Below are 19,992 nucleotides of genomic sequence, written 5' to 3' on the forward strand. Positions count from 1 at the left end.
TTATTCGCTCAGGTTGGAACTAGGTTCGCACTAGTTCCAACCCCAAAGCTGTCGGGTTCGCACCAGGTTCACCAATACAACTGCACTTCAACTGTAAAAACCATTAGGGTGGAATAAACAAGCCGAAGGGAAATACAAACCAGAGTAAAAACGAAACTGTTTGTGCATTTAATAAAAAATGCGCATCGAAAGCCGTTTTACGGAAATTTTTTATTCCCTATGATATTTGTCAACATTTGCACTATATTGAAATTCCATTAGGACTTTTTTCAGTAATCCCAGGATAATTTGTTTTAAACGGAAATATTATATTGCAATTTGTCATTGGCGTAACTAAGGAAAAATTGTAGGGGGGGGGCAAACTTTTTTCTATTCTTACAGTCAAACACAAAAAAGTTATTGTTTTTGTTCAAATGTCCGCAAGCTATTTTAATACATCCAGTGACGACTTGAAAGGCTCTGACATAAAAATCTAGAAATGTCGTGGTACATAAAAAACCCAGATTAATCCACCTAGCGTTGGTGGTGCCTTTCTCGCATTTAGTTAAGACACCAACCTTATATCGGGTTTATATCGCCCGATGTACCATTTTCTTCACAACTTTTAAACGCAATAACCGATCGTTATAAAATTCAATCGTAATCAACAAGGCTTTGTCCCCTGTCGAATGAAACATGTTGCGAGAAAATTGGTTAAGGATTACTATACGAAAAGTAGTCTAATGTTTTTTATAGCTTTTGTGCACACACATACACACATACATACACACGGACAGACAGACATGTGCTCAGATCGTCGAGCTGAGTCGATTGGTATATTAAACGATGGGTCTCAGAGGATTCTATAAAAAGTTCGTTTTGGGAGTGAAATGATAGCCTTTCGGTACAACTTAGTTGTACGAGAAAGGCAAAAACATAAGGGCTTCAGATACATAAGACTTTCAAGTTTTATATATCCACTAGCAGACCCGACAAACTTCGTTTCGCCTAGAAAAATATCCTCTGATTAGTTCTTGAGTTTTGCATAATTTTATGGTTCATTTGTCTGAAAGCCCCCCTTTCCAGAAGGGGGTGGGTTTCAAATCACCACAGACACACATCTTCCCTTCGAAAACCTCCACATGCCAGATTTGATTCCATTTGCTTGAATAATTCTTGAGTTATGATGAAATTGGTGTTTCATTTGTATGGAAGCACTTCTTTCCAAAGAGGGGAGGGGTCTCGAACCAACTTAAGAACCTTCCCTGGCCCCAAAAATCTCTACATACAAATTTTCACGTCGATTGGTTCAGTAGTTTCCGAGTCTATAAGGTTCAGACAGACAGAAATTCATTTTTATATGTATAGATAAGAAAAAATTTCAAGTTATTTCTCATTCACATTTAATTCTTTAATGCTTTTTTCGGATTTCAAGAAACCTAGTATGATTATTGGAAATTCAAAGTTTTCGGGAAATAGCAGCAACATCGTTTGAATACTTTACCAGAGAAATCTGCAGAAAGAAATGTCTGCTATTACAGGCATATGATACGTTGTACTTGGCTATCACATTATCGAAAGGTTTCTCTTGACAATCCTTTCAGAAATGCCATGCATCTTTAAGGGTTATGTTGGAAAGCTTGAGGTCATATGCACACTTCAAAAAAAATACTCGCAATGCAATGCAACGCAATGTAAACATAAAAATCTTGAAGAATTAATGATTTGCTGATAAATAAAAGATTCGTTAGAAATTCTTCGGTAACCATCTTGTGTCTCCTGCTCAAGTTAAACAATTGTCTTTTTCGTGTTGTCTAAACATTACGGGAAGTTTATTATTTTACTTGAATATTCTTTATTCATTCAAAATCTCAGCCATTGTATTTGTTCTGTTAGTCTATTACTCCTATTATTTATTCAATTAGCATTGAATCAGCATGAAAATACTGTTCCAACTCCAACATTTCTCTCGACAGAGTCCCAAAATGACTGTAACGATGCCCGTCCTATCTCTCACATTGGCTCATATCTCATCTTGGCAGCACGAATGTCAATTCATAGGTGATAAGCATATCTAAAAACATTTGTGTGTGTACTGAAAACTAGTTGTGTTTTGTAGTTATGTTCCTCCGAAAGTGTAATTTACTTTAGAAATTAGATGCGTACGCAATTCACCTTAACCAATTATATGTGTGGCTGAGAATCAAGGGAGCGTAATATCCTTCGTGTTTAGCATTCCTAACCCAAGATATATAATTTTTTCAAAGTTAGAAAACATGACAAAATATATTAAACTCACTCTAGAAAGAGATGATAAGAATTCATTATTTGCGATTATGCCCAGATATGATCAGAGCACTACACAGTAAAAAAAAATTTGTAATATCACATCAGATTTGATGCACATCATCGCCGTCGCAAATCGTATGTGATATTACATCAGTTTTGTGTTACAAAAAGTGACGTACTTGAAATTTTCTTTTCAAAATACTGCGATTTGCGACGTAATATTTTCGACGTAATAACAAAAACGACGTAAAAATCAGTCCGCATAAACATCGCTTTCGGCACCTGGGATAGGGGTGTTCGGGAATTTTCTTTCATGCTTCCGAAATTCGTGTTGAAGAAATGCAATACTTTACTTTATTTCTTAAAATATAGTACATAAACATAAAGTATAGTAAAGTATAATAACAAATAATCGATATTAGAAACACGTTAGCTTTAGACACTGCTTTTTTTATAAAAGTTTTGAAATTTTAGACTTTCAACAGTTTTCTTTGTTCTTTAGAGTTTTGGATTTTAATGTGGGATTTTTAGTCAGATTTTTATACTTTTGGATAAATAGACTTGTACGTTAATTAATCGTTGTCGGCGACATCATGATAGATTATTTTCATTCGACGCTCCATGGCCTTGGCGCAAACGGCAGCATGGTGGTGTCATGTGATTTTCTTTTATTTTCATAGATGATTTTCAGCCAGCGGCGGCGTTAAGCCGTTGGTGATAAGCGGTGGCGGTGCGGAGGCGAGGGTCGACGTGGGCTGATTCTACTCATAAAATATTCTGCTTAAATCTTCGGAAACTTCCAAAAGAGTTCCGTATGCTCTGCCAGGAGTTCCCCCGTAAGTTCCTCCAGGAATTCCCCTGGAAGTTCCTCAAGAAATTAATCCAGAACCCAAGCAACACCTCTTGTTTCTCAGTGAGTAACAACAACTGTGGTGTGACTTACTAAAGGTCTGACTTATGCACAACGCGTCGTATTTGGAACTCCTTTGTGACACAAAAAGCGCAAGAGGTGGAGCCTATTTGCAACATCTTGCGGCTGCAATGAAAATAAAAACACAAAAACCAACCGGGAATCGAACCATGGACCTTGAGATTTGCATCCTTCTACTATAACCATCACACTAACAATTCTATTTGGAGATTCTGCTACAAGTGCACTACATAAACAACAAATTCATTTGCAACTTCATTGTACCTTATACGGAACAGGCAGGGGACTGTCAAAAATAAAATACTGCTCAGCTGAGCTCAAAGTGTTTTGCAACATATCAGAAACATTGTCGTAACAGCAATGAACCGAAGTGTTATTTATTCTGCAACTTATCTTCTGATATAAAACACATCGAACTTTAAACCACCCAAGAAGTGGGTAAAATATTGCGACGCCACTTAAACGGAAATGAAACATTGTGATTTTCTGAAACTGGGAAGTGGCTTTAATGTGACTCGATGAATTGCCAGTGCCTTCAATGCAATTTATTAGGAAAAAACACCTATTTGAAAGATGTTGCGCGTGCTGCTTGGGAAGTTCCTCTAGGAATTCCTCCGGAAGTTACTCTAAAAATTCCTACAGAAGCTCCTCCAAGAATTCCACGGGAAGTTCCTCCAGCAATTCCACCGGAAGTTCATCTAGGAATTCCTCCGGAAGTTCCTCCAGGAATTCCTCCAAAAGTTCCTCCTGTAAATCTACCAGAAGCTCCCCCAGGAATTTGTCCAGGAATTCCTATGAAAGTTCCTCTAGGAATTACTCCGAAGGTTCTTTTAGGAATTCAACCGAAAGTTTCTTAAAGAATTTCTCCGGAAGCTTCTCTAGGAAATCATCCGGGAAATCATCTAGGAATTCCTCCGGAAGTTCATTTAGGAATTCCTCCGCAAGATCCTCCAGGAATTCATCCGGAAGTTCCTCTAGGAAATCATCTGGAATTTACTCTGGAAATTCCTCCATGAGTTCCTCTAGAAAATCCTTTGGAAGTTACTCTAGAAATTCCTCCGGCAGTTCCTCTAGGAAATCCTCCCGAAGTTCCTCCTGTAACTCTACCAGAAGTTCCTCCAGGAATTTGTCCAGGAATTCCTATGAAAGTTCCTCTGGGAATTCCTCTAGAGGTTCTTCTATAAATTTCTCCGGAAGATCTTTTAGGAATTCATCCGAAAGTTTCTCAATAAGTTTCTTCAGAAGCTTCTCCAGGAATTCATCCGGAAATTCATCTAGGAATTTCTCCGGAAGTTCCTCAAGGAATTCCTCCGGAAGTTCCTCTAGGAATTCCTCTGAAAGTTTCTCTTGAAATTCCTCCGGACGTTCCTCCAGGAATTCATCCGGAAATTCTTCTAGGAAATCATCTGGAAGTTACTATGAAAATTCCTCCGGGAGTTCCTTTAGGAATTCCCCCGGGAGTTCCTCTAGGAATTCCTCCGTGAGTTCCTCTAGGAATTGCTCCGGGAGTTCCTCTAGGAATTCCTTCGGGAGTTCCTCTAGGAATTCCTTCGGGAGTTACTCCAGGAATTCCTCCGGAAGTTCCTCTAGGAATTCTTCCGGAAGTTCCTCTAGGAATTCCTCCGGAAGCTCCTCTAGGAATTCCTCCGGAAGTTCTTCTAGGAATTCCTTCGGAAGTTCCTCTAGGAGTTCCTCCAGAAGTTCCTCTAGGAATTCCTTCGGAAGTTCCTCTAGGAATTCATCCGGAAATTCTTCTAGGAAATCATCTGGAAGTTACTATGAAAATTCCTCCGGGAGTTCCTTTAGGAATTCCTCCGGGAGTTCCTCTAGGAATTCCTCCGTGAGTTCCTCTAGGAATTGCTCCGGGAGTTCCTCTAGGTATTCCTTCGGGAGTTCCTCTAGGAATTCCTTCGGGAGTTACTCCAGGAATTCCTCCGGAAGTTCCTCTAGGAATTCCTCCGGAAGTTCCTCTAGGAATTCCTCCGGAAGCTCCTCTAGGAATTCCTCCGCAAGTTCCTCTAGGAATTCCTTCGGAAGTTCCTCTAGGAATTCCTCCGGAAGTTCCTCTAGGAATTCCTCCGGAAGCTCCTCTAGGAATTCCTCCGCAAGTTCCTCTAGGAATTCCTTCGGAAGTTCCTCTAGGAATTCCTCCGGAAGTTCCTCTAGGAATTCCTTCGGAAGTTCCTCTAGGAATTCCTTCGGAAGTTCCTCTAGGAATTCCTCCGGAAGTTCTTCTAGGAATTCCTCCGGAAGTTCCTCTAGGAATTCCTCCGGAAGTTCCTCTAGGAATTCCTCCGGAAGTTCCTCTAGGAATTCCTCAAGAAGTTGCTCTAGGAATTCCTCCGGAAGTTGCTCTAGGAATTCCTCCGGAAGTTCCTCTAGGAATTCCTCCGGAAGTTCCTCTAGGAATTCCTCCGGAAGTTCCTCTAGGAATTCCTTCGGAAGTTCCTCTAGGAATTCCTTCGGAAGTTCCTCTAGGAATTCCTTCGGAAGTTCCTCTAGGAATTCCTTCGGAAGTTCCTCTAGGAATTCCTTCGGAAGTTCCTCTAGGAATTCCTCCGGAAGTTCCTCTAGGAATTCCTCCGGAAGTTCCTCTAGGAATTCCTCCGGAAGTTCCTCTAGGAATTCCTCCGGAAGTTCCTCTAGGAATTCCTCCGGAAGTTCCTCTGAGAATTCCTCCGGAAGTTCCTCTAGAAATTCCTCTGGACGTTCCTCTAGAAATTCCTCCGGATGTTCCTCTAGAAATTCCTCCGGAAGTTCTTCTAGGAATTCCTCTGAAAGTTTCTCTTGAAATTCCTCCAGGAATTCATCCGGAAATTCTTCTTGGAAATCTTCTGGAAGTTACTATGAAAATTCCTCCGTGAGTTCCTCTAGGAATTCCTCCGGGAGTTCCTCTAGGAATTCCTCCGGAAGTTCCTCTAGAAATTCCTCCGGAAGTTCCTCTAGAAATTCCTCCGGAAGTTCCTCTAGGAATTCCTCCGGAAGTTCCTCTAGGAATTCCTCCGGAAGTTCCTCTAGGAATTCCTCTGAAAGTTTCTCTTGAAATTCCTCCAGGAATTCATCCGCAAATTCTTCTAGGAAATCTTCTGGAAGTTACTATGAAAATTCCTCCGGGAGTTCCTCTAGGAATTCCTCCGGCAGTTCCTCTAGGAATTCCTCCGGAAGTTCCTCTAGGAATTCCTCCGGAAGTTCCTCCAGGAATTCCTCCGGAAGTTCCTCCAGGAAGTCCTCCGGAAGTTCCTCTAGGAATTCCTCCGGAAATTCCTCTAGGAATTCCTCCGGAAGTTCCTCTAGGAATTCCTCCGGAAGTTCCTCTAGGAATTCCTCCGGAAGTTCCTCTAGGAATTCCTCCGGAAGTTCCTCTAGGAATTCCTCCGGAAGTTCCTCTAGGAATTCCTCCGGAAGTTCCTCTAGGAATTCCTCCGGGAGTTCCTCTAGGAATTCCTCCGGAAGTTCCTCTAGGAATTCCTCCGGAAGTTCCTCTAGGAATTCCTACGGAAGTTCCTCTAGGAATTCCTCCGGAAGTTCCTCTAGGAATTCCTCCGGAAGTTCCTCTAGGAATTCCTCCGGAAGTTCCTCTAGGAATTCTTCGGAAACGAAAATTCCTGAAAGAACTTCCGAGGGAATTGCTGGAAGAAGTTTCGGAAGAATTCCGGGAACTTCCAAATTATGTCCTCCCGAGTCTTCCGGAGAAATCCTGGCGAAACTTCCAGGAGAATTCCTGGCGAACCTTTCAGATGAAGGTCTGGTGGACTTTCCAGAGGAATGCCTGGAGGAACTTTCGAAGGAATTTCTGGAGGATCTTCCGAAGAAATTTCTGAAGGAACTTGCAAAGGAATTCTTGAAAGAAGAATCGGAGGAATTCTGAGAAGATTTCCCGGAGGAATTCCGGGAGGAGCTTGTTAGGGAATTTCCGGATGAACTTCAAAAAGAATTTTTGCTAATTTTCCAGAGCAATTCCAGGCGAAACCTTCAGGGAAATTCCTTGCGGACCTTCCATAGGAATTCCTGGCAGACCTTCCAGAGGAATTTCTGTTGGACTTTCCAGAAAATTCCTGGATGAACTTCCGCATGGATTTTTGCAGAAACTTCCGGCGGAATTCTTGGATGACCTTCCGGAGGAATTACTGAAGGAACTTCCTATAAAATTCCTGGAGGAAAATTCGAAGGAATTCCTGGAAGAAGTTCCGGAGGAGTCCCCGTTGAAACTTCCAGAAGAATTCTTGGAAGAACTTCCAAAAAAATTCCTCGTGAAACTTCCAGAGAAATTCCTGGCGGACCTTCCAGAAGAATTCTTATTACTTCGAGAGGAATTCCTGGAAGAACTTTCGGATTCATATCTGAGGTTCTCCCGCATGAATTCCTGGAGGAACTTCCGGAGGAATTCCTGGAGGGAATTCCGGGGGAATTACTGAAGGAGACTGCAAAAAAATTGTGACTATTTTTATGTATTCTTTCACGCCAAGCCCTGCGGCCGCCGCTTGCTGGAAATGATATATGAAACAGCTGCTGAAAAAATTCCAATCCAATAAATTTTTATTGCAAATAAAAAATAAAAATTCAAATAAAAAATGAAAAAATAATGAATAAAAAATTTAAACTAAAAATTAAAACTAACGACTAAAATTAAATTGAAAACATACCCTTAAAAATTAAAAACTGGAAATATAAAAATTAATAAAATAAAAATTATAAAAAATTTGAAATTTAAAATAAAAAATTTAAGAAAACTTAAAAATTGAAAATTATAAATAAAAATTATAAATTATAAATTAAAATTTAAAAAAATAGGAATTAAAAATTAAAAATTAAGACATAAAATCAAAACCTAAATTTTAAAATTAAAAATGGAAATTAAAAATATAAAAAATAAAATTAAAAATTAAAAATTAAAAATTAAAAATTAAAATTTTAAAATAAAAAATAAAAATTAAAATTGAAAAATTAAAAATTAAAATTAAAAAATTAAAAATTAAAATTTAAAATTAAAATTAAAAATTAAAAATTAAAAATTACAAATTAAAAATCAAAAATATATTTTAACATAGTTAAATTGAAAATTAAAAATGAAAAATAAAAATTAAAAATTAAAAATTAAAAATTAAAAATTAAAAATTAAAATTAAAAACTAAAAATTGAAAAAAAAAATTTAAATTAAAAATGTATTTTAATATAATGAAAATTGAAAATAAAAAATAAAAAAATAAAAATAAAAATTTAAAATTGAAAATCGTCTTATGACAAGCGAAAGACATTCCACTAAAAAGCTTAAAATAATTTTCTTAACCTAAGGACTAAAAATTATAAATTTAAAATTAAAATTTGAAATTCAAAATTCAAAACTTCAAAATTGAAAAGTTTGTGTTCAAGTTTTAGTTTTTTTTAAATTATTGTTTTGACTTTTTGTACTCATTGGTTAATGGTTAATTTAAAGTTTTATATTTTTTCATTTGTGCTTATTTTGATATTTTTATTTTATTTATTTATTTATCTATTTATTCGCAATAACTGCGATACTGCAATGTTTGCAATATTCTAACGCTTTTCATACGTACTTGATTCGTCTTTGGGTCGTATGTTGCTTTGTTCCTCCGCGTCCGGCGGAGTCCTGCACTGGTTTTATTGTAATGCCATTATTGATGTCTCTCCATTCCCTGCAAGCTGTGTATAGGTACCTAGTTTGAGCTTGATCCAAAAGCTGCATGGATTCCACAGGAACATTTGATCAGCTATAAAAATAACAAGGAAAATAAATAGCTAATTTGTACCAGATGAATTAGTATTCAAAAATGGCACCTTACCTGTTAGATTCCCAAATTGGTGCTGGTTGAAAATGGGGATCGCCTTCGTTCTGCGTTTACCTGGTTGCTCTGTAGTTCCGGTAAAGCGAGCTATCTATTTCACCCTTCTCAATCGCTTCCTGTGAAGGCATACCATTTTCATCCGCATAATAATTGATGTCTGCTCCCACTAGTACGACGAACGGCAAAGGCAGGTACGATTCCACAGATTATTTGATCTACAAACAAAGAAAACATCAGTGTCCACAAGTAACTGTTCGAAATAACAGATTGAAAATATATTTCCGCTTTCGTGCATTTCTTACCTGTGGAATTTCTTTGTTCCGAATCAATTGCCGTTTGTCCGTCGAGTGTCCTTGAGGTGGTCGATCCGTGTGATGGTTCCGTCTTCCAAAAGATTTTTCGCTGCCGCTCACACTATTTTTCTCCCGAATGGCTAAATGAAAACTTCTAGCTCGACTGCGGTGACAGTTGTGATTCCGTCACGGTAATACTACATTGATAACGTGCAATTAATTCGCTTTTTGTGTAATATTACGTTTGTTTTCAAGCCAACATGATATGCAGCTTTTTTAATGTAATATATTACAAAAAATTAAAGGTAATTTTGTGGTGTTCTCACGCAGTCATAAAAACTTTTTCATCTATCATGTTTTACGTTGAGCTATGTACATATACATCAAATGTGGTGTAAAAATACGTTAAATCTGTTTTTACATAGAATTATCGAGTACATTCCGAAGAGTTACGTCGCGGCATATTAATATTTTTTTTGCTGTGTAGATATGTACAGTACTCATGCAAAGTCGTAGGAATTCTAGGGGGGGCTAACTTGATTCTAGGTGGGGCTATAGCCCCCCCTAGCCCCCCTGTAGTTACGCCAATGCAATATGGTCTAAAATTCCCCTATTAATTATTTCTTTAAGTAGTTCTTCAAAAAATCTGCGAATTCTTCCCAGAATGCATTAGAGCAATATTTCAGGCATTCCTTCATAATATTTTTCCAGAAGTTCATCTGGAAATTCCTCCAAGAGTTCCTACGAAATTTCTTCCAAGATTTCCTGGAGCAATTTCTGGAGGAACTTTCGGACGAATTCTTGGAGGAACTTCCGGAGAAATTCCTGGAGGAACCACCGGAGAAATACCTGGAGGAAATTCTGGAGTAATTTCCGAAAGAATTACTGACGGTACTTCTGGAGGAACTCCTAAATGAATTTGAGTAGGATTTCATGAATGAATTTCCAAATGATTTACTGAAGGAACTTCCGGAAGAAGTTTTGAAGTATTTTTGGGAGGAATTCCTGAAGGAATGATTTTCTGAAGGAACTTCCGAAGGAAATTTTTAAGGAACTTCGGAACTTTCCTAACGAACTCCCGAGCTCCGAACGTAACTTCAGGAAGAAGAGGAACTTCTGAATAGATTCCTGAAGAAATTTCCGAAGGAATACCTGAAGAAACATCCGGAGGAATTCCGGAAAGAAACTCCGAGTAAATGCCTGCAAGAACTTACGGAGGAAATCCTGAAGAAGCGAAAAGGAATAGAGAATCTGGGGTAGATATATCCATCCAAAAGTAAATTTCGTAACTCGCGAAAATCAGAGCGCGTACTTGATCATTTTTATCATGATCTGATTCGTTGTGGCCCATAAACTGCCAGTGCACTGGTAAAGTCTGGTATGGTGTCGATCATATGTTTCGAATCAAAACAAACACGATGCCACGCACACCACAATATCCAATGACAGACGGAACTGAAAAAGTTTTTTTATTCAGGGTTCGGGTTGGCACTGACCCAGGTTTGACATTTTTGCGATATTATTTGTTGTAGTTCGAACAAAATTGAAACAAACTCAAGAATGGTAATCAAACGATAATGTATCTAACGAATTCGACATAAGTAAGCTTCACATGGTATGTTACGGAGTGTTACAGGGAGTGCTAGAGTGAGCACCCAAATAAGTGAATCAGGTGGCTCGTCGAACATCCAAGTTATAGTCTCACATGCTGCGTAAAGGGTGAGCATGCAAGTAAGCCTCATTATGAAGCGTTTCCCGATGAAAACAAATCCTATCCATTCTGCGCGCATGCAGGAGAAAGATAACTAAACGTCAGCAAGCCTTATTAAATCCATCGTCGTAGCTACCCATATCTCTTGGTTTCACTAAGTTGGGTAAATCACGAACCAGACGACAGCGAACGATACAAATTTCACGAGTGTTATGTCTGTTTTCTGTGACCACACACTCAGATTTTTTGATAGAACACAGAACATCTGTAAGAACACACTTGAGTTTATTTTAGGTTTTCATATCGTTTATGTGTTTGATTGATTGGGGTTGTTTAATAATGCATGAGAAAAGCACAATCAGTGTTAGGTGTTTTAATATGAGGTTTGTTCTGGTTTTCTGCTTCATGAATGCATTCAGCAGAAACATCAGACGCGGTAATTACGCTGAAAAATAATCTGTAATACCCACATGCAAGTCATCATCATCTTCCACCATCAATATTGAATTCCTACACCCACAGAATGTTGCATTTAGATTTCCTGAATCACCAGTCATTGGCAATGCACCGCCTCGAATGAAAAATCCTAATCCACATCACACTGGAAATCACACTCTGAGCGGGACCTCCTCCCCATCGTCGGATGCATCATTTGATTTATCCCGAACCCACGACAACGCAATGATAGAGAGTCTGTCTATATACTAACGCCAGGAGAAGGTTGCATTGAGAAACCTTATGGATTACTCCCTGAGACTGTGGTCATGTGGATAAGTTTTTTACAACTCTACTCTGCGTTTACGTACCTAACTACCGTAAGTTGGCACGTTGATGACCTGCGGTAGCTTCTCCATGCGCTTCCATACGTTTAGGGTCGAATTTGTTTACAAACCATGACTAGACAATCCTTATCTCCAGCGGCATGAATGGAAATGTCGGCTTGATCTTGATCTGATTCTGGTTAATCATCACTGGGGTAATTGAACCACTTCTAACGGAAGCTGATGGGATAGTGTTCTTCCAGGAATTAAAACACCTTCGCGACGGAACCCATTCCGTTGGAAAAACGCAAGTAAGACAACATAGCAGTTCGTTCAAAATGAGAAAACCTTATTGTAGCCATAAACTGCATCTCAACGGTTCGTACATTTTGCAAACACTATAAACTTAATCGTTCTTGCTGGATTGCGGAGATCAGTTGCTCGACAAGTGTCCATGTGTTCGGATGTGCGAATGAATTAATAAGATTTCATTAGCCGTAAGGTTACGTTTTCAATAAGTGATTGAACAAATTTGTTAGTATATTTAAACCAGAAGAAAGTAAGGAGTGCTGTGATGGATAACCAAACATACGTCGCAGATTCGCAAGTCGATCTCAGTGCAGTGGTATGTTTTATTCAACGAATATTTCACAGAGAGGGTTGACCAATAATATTTCTTAAAGTGAGTTTTGACGTTTAAAGTGTGGCCCCATAAAAAAATCTATTGGTGCACTTGTTTTTGGCAGGGAAACCCCAACAATCCGGAATTAGTTACACGTGAAGTCCACATGGCGCAGATGACGCCTCTTATTGCAAACGACCAAAACGTGTTTCCGATAAATGCATGTCGTCGGTCGCGTCGTTGCTGCCAGTGCAGTTCTCTGGCGGCTTATTCTGTTTTGATCCGGTACTTCGCAATAGTTTAGATGCAAATGAAAACGCGCGTGAAGTTGGCTAATGCCCGTCTTAGCGGGCTGGTACTTCTGTAATTGATTGAAAGGAGTAATTTGTAGGAAGATTGATTGATTGATGAAAGTGATGATGTGATCAGTTTTCTAGACGTCATGTCGTCTACTTCTATAAACAGAACGCTGAAGAAGATAGTTTTTTTTTCGACACACAGTTTGTCGGTTTGGAAAAACCATCACACCTACGGCTGCTCAGGTCATTTTTAATAATGGAAAAACATTGGGTTGAGGATCTCCAGTTAGTCTTGCGAGCAAAGGCAAAGGATTGCTTATCCAGAGAGGACGAATTGTATATATTGTACTGTATTCATGCAGTTGGCGGGCAGTTGGAGTTGCTAATAGAACATTAAGTTGAACAGTAGGCCAAGTTCCAGTTGAAATGTAGAGTTATTGGTGGAGAAGAGGAAGATCACTGGGCTGAGTGCAGTCAACAGGAACAACGTTATGGTTAGGTTTTCTTCTACATTTATAGAACCGTAACCAAATACCGCAACTCGACCATATTCGAAAAGTTTTGGGCTATGGTAGGAAGTGGGAACTATAGATAGTGGAATATATAGAAATAGATGAGCGATGATATGCACCTGGTACACGGTCCAAAAAACGAACCCAACCATGCTTTCGCTCATCTATACATTCTACTATCGATAATGGGAACGCTCTTTTCACCTTTATGCAATGTTCCTTCAAAGTCCTGTTACCGACAGTTCAAACTTCTTAGGTGTTTCACAAAGACTGTCCTTCATGATGGCCCAAAAACGGGCAAAATTACGGCAAGCTCGTTTTAATACAAAATTTCTATCATTTACATCGGCTGTACTATCATTGATGTCTACAAATGCGTATAGGATTACTTCATGGACGTTGAATAGATGTCACCAATAAAAATCTCAAAAGCAGTTAAGCGAAAATTGGGTAGCTAACAGAACAAATTTCCGGTAAATTCCAAAGGAATTTTCGGTGGAAATGCAGAATATTCGCGTAGAAAATCAGTAGAAATGGTGAACATTTCTTAGAAATCTACAAACACTTCCCATTCACATTAAAGAGAACTCACCGAGGAAGTTCAGAAGAATTTCTGATAGAAGTTGTTTTTACAAATTTATCAATGTGAATTTTGCTTTTCACGGTGCTTCAGTCCGTCTGGAAGTCCGAGAAACAGAGGCCAGTGAAAAAGGACCCGAGCAGTACACTGCCGCTAAACGCAAGTCGAGCACATCTGTATATGGAGGCCCATATACAGATGTGCTCGACTTGCGGTTAGCGGCAGAACACTGGTCATAGACAAGTTACTGTGACTCAATGTGTGGAACAAATCTAGTCAAATTTGAGTTGCTGTAACCAAATCAGTCAGAATTGTGCTACTAGGGGAAGAAGTATTACTTGACGTACCCTAGACCCATTCTTATCAACAACAATTTAAATAAATCACAGACTAGTTAAATCATTTTTAAAATTTTGTTGAGCTATTAACTTTCCGGGACATGCACCGTTGAAAAAGTGCAACACCTTCGAGAAAAGTTTGCTCGTCGTTCACAACAGAGGCGGAACTGCGTAAGTTCCAAGACCTGGCGAGTCCTGGAAGGTTAAATGTTAGCAAATATCGACTTGTAGCGATGACATGCAAAATTCATTTTTAAATCAGATCCATCTGGAGTGAAGTCCAGAAGCTGAGATTAGAATTAGACCGCATCTTAAGCAATCGAGATTATTTTTCTAATACTTCGGATAAACATTCTATTGCATGTGGTGAAGAAGGGGAATCTGAACTTTAAACCTTTAAAAACTACGACCGACGAATTCGAGCTTGCGAGAACGGAGACCATACCAAACTACATATTGCCGTGCTCTGGGAAGTATGTGGGCAAGTTGGAGAAAAGTAGAAAAAGATGATCATGATACTGGAGTTAGACTGGGACACATTTTTCGATCATTGGAGGGGTGGGTCTTGAACCCATGGTGGAGACCATGAGAAGCCCGTTCGGCTGCGAGCGAGGGTGGGACTTACACCCAGGTTTGAGTTCCCGGGAAGCCCATGTTGGTGACTAAACTTGCTAATATGGCTCTTCGTCCAGTGGCCACTTTTATGCTATGCTTTGACAGGGCAAGTGAGTTGAGCAAGTCGCTCGAATTGAATGTGAATTGATTTTCTAAACACTTTCATTCACTTTTCATAAGACTTCCTATAAAAGTGCCGAAAGGAGAGGCTGACTCCTGTTACCCACAGGATGAGATATATGTGAGAACCCAAAAACTATTAGTAAGAAGTCTTATGACAAGTGAAGACATTCCACTGAAAAGGTCTAAATTATTTACTTTTATTCGATTTACTTAAACATGTTTAACAATCATTTCGTTCAAGTGAGTCGAACACCACGCACCCAAAAAAAAAGCGCTCTCGAATGCGTGAACCAGAAAAAATACACCGTGATTTATTTCATTCATACATACCAGTCATATTATCCAGAACGTTTTCGAGAACATGACTGTTGTTCCCGACCCCGTGACCCAAAATTCACCGTGATCTTGTTAGTTTAATAATTCGTGAACGCTTTTATTCGCTTTTATTCATCTCACTGTGCGCACCACAGCCTCTTCCACGATCGCTCGAACCCAACACTTCCGGTTGTCGTCGTCGTGACCTCACCAACTTCTAACGCAGGGCGCTCACTGTGCCACTTCGTACGCCGATTGATGTGTGGCAGATATTCGACCAGCCATTGCACATTGGGAAAAAATGTCCACTACGGGAATAAATTCAATATCTCGGTTCGGTACTGGCGGACTGCGCTGAAAAGTTGACACAAATCGTAGAACATTCTGGGGAATCGTGCAAAGGTGATTAAGTTCACTACACGAAGCTGCAAGACCTCGTTTTACCCCGGGCCGCATTGCAATTTTAAACTGTTGAAGCGAATATATTTGCAATATTTGTTTTTCATTTCAAATAGAATTTTCAAGTTTAGTACAAAATGGTGTTTTATCGCCGTAGCTAACTATGAGTCGATACTACTGTTTCTGCTCTCTCAGACTTGGCAGTAAATAATTCTTTTGCTTCACCATCTTTTCGGATCAGTTGGCAGAAAGTATTCTAAGCTATTTTCCAAATGATCATATGATTGGGGGTCTGCCAATCCGCACCAAGCGCGAAAATCTACTTGAAAAAATACTTGTATTAGTAATCGAAGATATTTTCTATCAAATAAGCGCAAACATAAGTATATGAATATTGTTTTGTGTTCTTTTTACGAGCAAAGTATCACAAAACAGTCTGAAAGCCACTTGGTGCGGTTTGGCAGTACTCAGACTATATTTATTTTTAAGGATTGTTGTAAACTAAAAATTGTCGCGCAAATAACGACAGCAATTTTCTGAAACCTTCTCTTCGTCAATATCGGAGCAAGGATAAAATCTTGATTTCATTAAATATTTTCCGTAGCTTAAAATACGTTGACATAATATTTGATAGTCAACGTGTTTCCTGGAGGTAATTATCTAGTTAAATCTTTCAGTTGAATTTCGTCGAGGACTTACTTATTTTTAAGAATAAAATCATCCTTAGTAGGGAGCAGTGTGAAGCAGCATTATACTTACATGAAGTTCAACATTAAGCTCGTTTAAATGTGCGATGAAAAAATTTGCTATTTTTATATCCCGGGCAATAACATCGAAGTATGTTTGCTGTTAGCCTACATAATATTTACTAAATGATGAATTTAATTAATTATGATGATAACAAGATTAATGCTTTATATCGCCCTTCAACAAAATAATGGTGCAAACCTAGTGCAAACTCGATTTCAACAAAAAAATGGGCATAATGAAAAGCTTTTCTATGTATAATGTTTAACAGTGGGCCACATGTAGTGTATTCTCTGAAGCCTTTCGCGGGCCGCAGGAAAAGGCTTGGAGGGCCGACGAAATTCGTCCCTTTACCAGAAAAGTATTCGATCGGAACTCCTCGCCGGCAGACAACCGCCGGATGGCCATCAGGCTGTGGACTACTTCCAGATAAATGGCTCTAGTTCCGAAACAGGTTTAAACAACGCTTCTCAATGCGCCGTCCTACAACGACGTTGATCGGACCGAAGAAGTCCACTCCTGTGTAGTTGAAAGGACGGACGAACGAAGTTGTCCGTAGCACTGGAAGTTGTGCCATCCTAGGAATCATCGCATCGGTTTACATCGAACAGCTGACGATAGTGTTCGATTATCTTGAACGTCACCGGATGACCTCTTGGTAGAATATCCGGAAACCGCAACACGAATGGACCAAACTCACCCACTTGTACTCTGCCGTCCATTCGCAACATCATCATCCAGCACCGGAGACAACTTGAACAGCGGGCTGGATCTCTCAAGTTCACCGGCCCTTCCTTCTCTGCATCTGCGTAGGACCGTTAATTCGATTCGATTCTTCTTGCACCATTCTCCACAGTAGACATTCGGCGACCTGGTACTCTTCCCTTGAAAACGATCGCTCTGTACACCGCACTGTAACCGCTACCACTCGCCGATTGTTACCAACTGCCGCGTCGATTGGTAGTCCTTCGATCGGCAAATCTCTTTGTTTTCGCCAGATGTTGGAAATGAACCATAGAACATTGCCGATTGAGCGAGCCGTAATGGTCCACTGGAAGCTAACCCGAAGCTCATCAACCCTAAGCCACCTTGGTTTGGCCACTTGCCTTCCACCTCTAAAAAAATCTTTGGTCCGGTCCGGATCACCACGCGCTGGTGGAGTCTATCTTCAATTCCTCATTCCACTTCGTTAAGTCGTCTTCTATGTTTAGTTTTGTACGAACCTAATGTCACTCCATGGGACTCGGTTTACTTAAAATTTTGCAATTAATTTGCAACGAATACTTTGTACCGGCGGTTATCCGACACAATTCAGGAATCCACCGGGCTCGAATCCGTCCAGAACTGAACGCGCTTTACCGTCAAACTATAGTTCGCTCTAATTGTCTCAGCAATTCTCGCTTCTAGAATCACCTCCATCAGTTGCAGATGTGACGTCGAATACGCAAGCAGAGGTGTTTCTTTCAATTTTGCTTGCACCAGAGAACATCGCGGAGTTCTATCGACCAGCATACGAAAGTGTGTCACACAGCCGTACGCCCCTTCGCTGGGACATATAGCTCTTACGAATCGTAGTCCAACGAACTGCCACCTTGAAAATAGTGACGAAGAATTGACATCTGCACAACACCCAACAACAACGCTGTCCATCTCTGCCACTTCTTGAGACAATCGTCGTCGATCACTTCATCCCAATTGCAACCCGAGCGCCACAGGTCCTGGATCAACATTTTTCCCTGGATGGTGAACACCGTCAGCGGATCAAACAAACTCATTACGATGCTGAGGACGATTCTTTTAATCGGTCGTTTGTCCCCGGACAGAAACGGCTGTACATTCTCCGGCAGTTTCATCGCAGACTATATAATCGTACATGAGCCACAGCGCTTATTTGCCCTCCGGCCGAATTCGCAGCTGGTGGAATATCACTCGGATATCTCCGCCAAATCCGACGCGATTCTCCCAGCGTATACCACCGACGGCAGCGACGTGAGAAAGTTTGGACCTTTGAGAAGCTTGGAGTTCACCTCCCACAGTGGCGGTAGCATTCCACACTAGGCGAACTTTATTCGACTTCTTCGGATTGATCATGATATTCAGCGGTAGGCACGAGATCTTCTTCAGATCAGTGTCTCTCATCTCTTCCGCCGACGCTTCATGGCAGTATCGATCATTTGATTCGCGACGTTTTGCTGCAACTGTGGACTCTATGACAAAAATTTTCCAACGTCATCATACGGCGCGCTGCCTTCGGGTAACTATCTGGTAACGTCGGGTTATCTTCCATCAGGGTTATCCATCGGGTTATCAGCATTTCGGTGACTAACCTGTCTTATGCTCTACTGGTTATGCTCTCTTGAATCTCCTCCGGAAGTACCTCTACCTAACTCCAGCCTCTTCAAGCACGTAGTGCGACTCCAGCAGGTCGTACAGCTGCTTATTGGATGTACCGACGCACAAATGATGTCCGACGTACGTTCTTCTTACACTTCCTTCTTGTTGCGGACTATATACCGTCCAACCAAATTTGGATAGGACTGCTATCGGCTCCAAAGGATGTAGGTGTTTCAAACCTATCAGGATCCTCGGCGATTCGCTCGAGTACTCCGCTAGTGGAAAGTGGCTATACCGCTCCGCTAGTTCGCGATAGTTCAGTGACGGATATTGCCAGAGTGAGCGGCTGTTGTTTTTCGTTGGCTTTCAGTTAACTCGCGATGGAGCCCTCGATCAACGAGAACGAGCTACCTTCGTCGAGAAATGCCATGACTGACCTTCCTCCGTAATTGAAGGTCACCGGAATCATCCGGAAGATAATCGGCGTATGCACACTTGTGTTGTGGGTAATGTGGCCAACAAATGCCCTGCGAAACGCGGGACGCCTATCTGGATTGCGTCACTGGCTTGAAAATTGATCTTCCAAAAATGCATTTCGCATAGATTGTAAGTCTGTATGAACTGTAATAAATTTGTAAAACAAAGCAAAAAAATGCAGCATCCGTTTGGCCACATTAGTTGTGGGCGTTGATGACGATGGAGCATTGTGTTGTGCTTGCCGGGTCATTGACATCTCTTCTCTTTACACCGGATGCTCGCCTTGCACCTACTTTTCCCGTGGCCATCCAAGCAGAGCACAGCCCGAATCAATCCACAGTTGAGGAACGCCCAGTTTCCGGAACTCGTCGCAATTCTGCAGCCGATGATCCGTACATCGACAAACTGTACACAGATTTCTTGTGTGTTCCGGTTTCTTTCAAGAGTCTTCAGCGTGTGCATGTAGGTTGCTCTCGTATTCCGTCTGCTTTCCTCCTCTGACCTTTACAGGACGATTACCGGTGTTGGGAGCCGTCGAAGAAAACAAATTACAACCGCGAAATTCGATAAACTATAAGTAAACGTTTATTTGAAAGACGATCACAAAATTACATGGCGGTAGCTGATTACTTAATAATAATAAAAAAACAAAAGATCTATGTCGTTAGTGTGACTTTCGAAACGTCATCAATCACTGCGGAAGGGCAAACACTGCTCACATCAACACTCCTCCTCAGTGTGCGCCCAGTACTAATTAGCTAATTATGAACTATTTACAACATCAAACAAAATAAAGACCATTCTTTCGAACACACTTCAAAATCATTGAGCCATTCTTCATAATCTGAGCCTCTCTGGAATCG

The 19,992-nt window shown here is 40.4% G+C and overlaps 1 protein-coding gene across 2 annotated transcripts in view; it reads left to right on the plus strand.

Annotated features, from left to right (window-relative positions):
• The window catches only part of LOC134225343 (sodium-dependent nutrient amino acid transporter 1-like), a 56,906-nt gene that overhangs the window by 25,788 nt on the left and 11,126 nt on the right, over window positions 1-19,992 (plus strand). The window contains exon 1 of one of the 2 annotated variants that reach the window (XM_062705334.1): window positions 12,217-12,393. The exons of the other annotated variant lie outside the window; for it this stretch is intronic. Coding sequence (XP_062561318.1) covers window positions 12,343-12,393 — 51 coding nt within the window. The 5' untranslated portion in view covers window positions 12,217-12,342. Of the gene's footprint in view, window positions 1-12,216; window positions 12,394-19,992 lie in introns of those variants that run through there. 2 annotated transcript variants of the gene reach the window in all.

The sequence above is a fragment of the Armigeres subalbatus genome, chromosome 3 (assembly GCF_024139115.2).
Source record: "Armigeres subalbatus isolate Guangzhou_Male chromosome 3, GZ_Asu_2, whole genome shotgun sequence".
NCBI classification, from domain to species: domain Eukaryota; kingdom Metazoa; phylum Arthropoda; class Insecta; order Diptera; family Culicidae; genus Armigeres; species Armigeres subalbatus.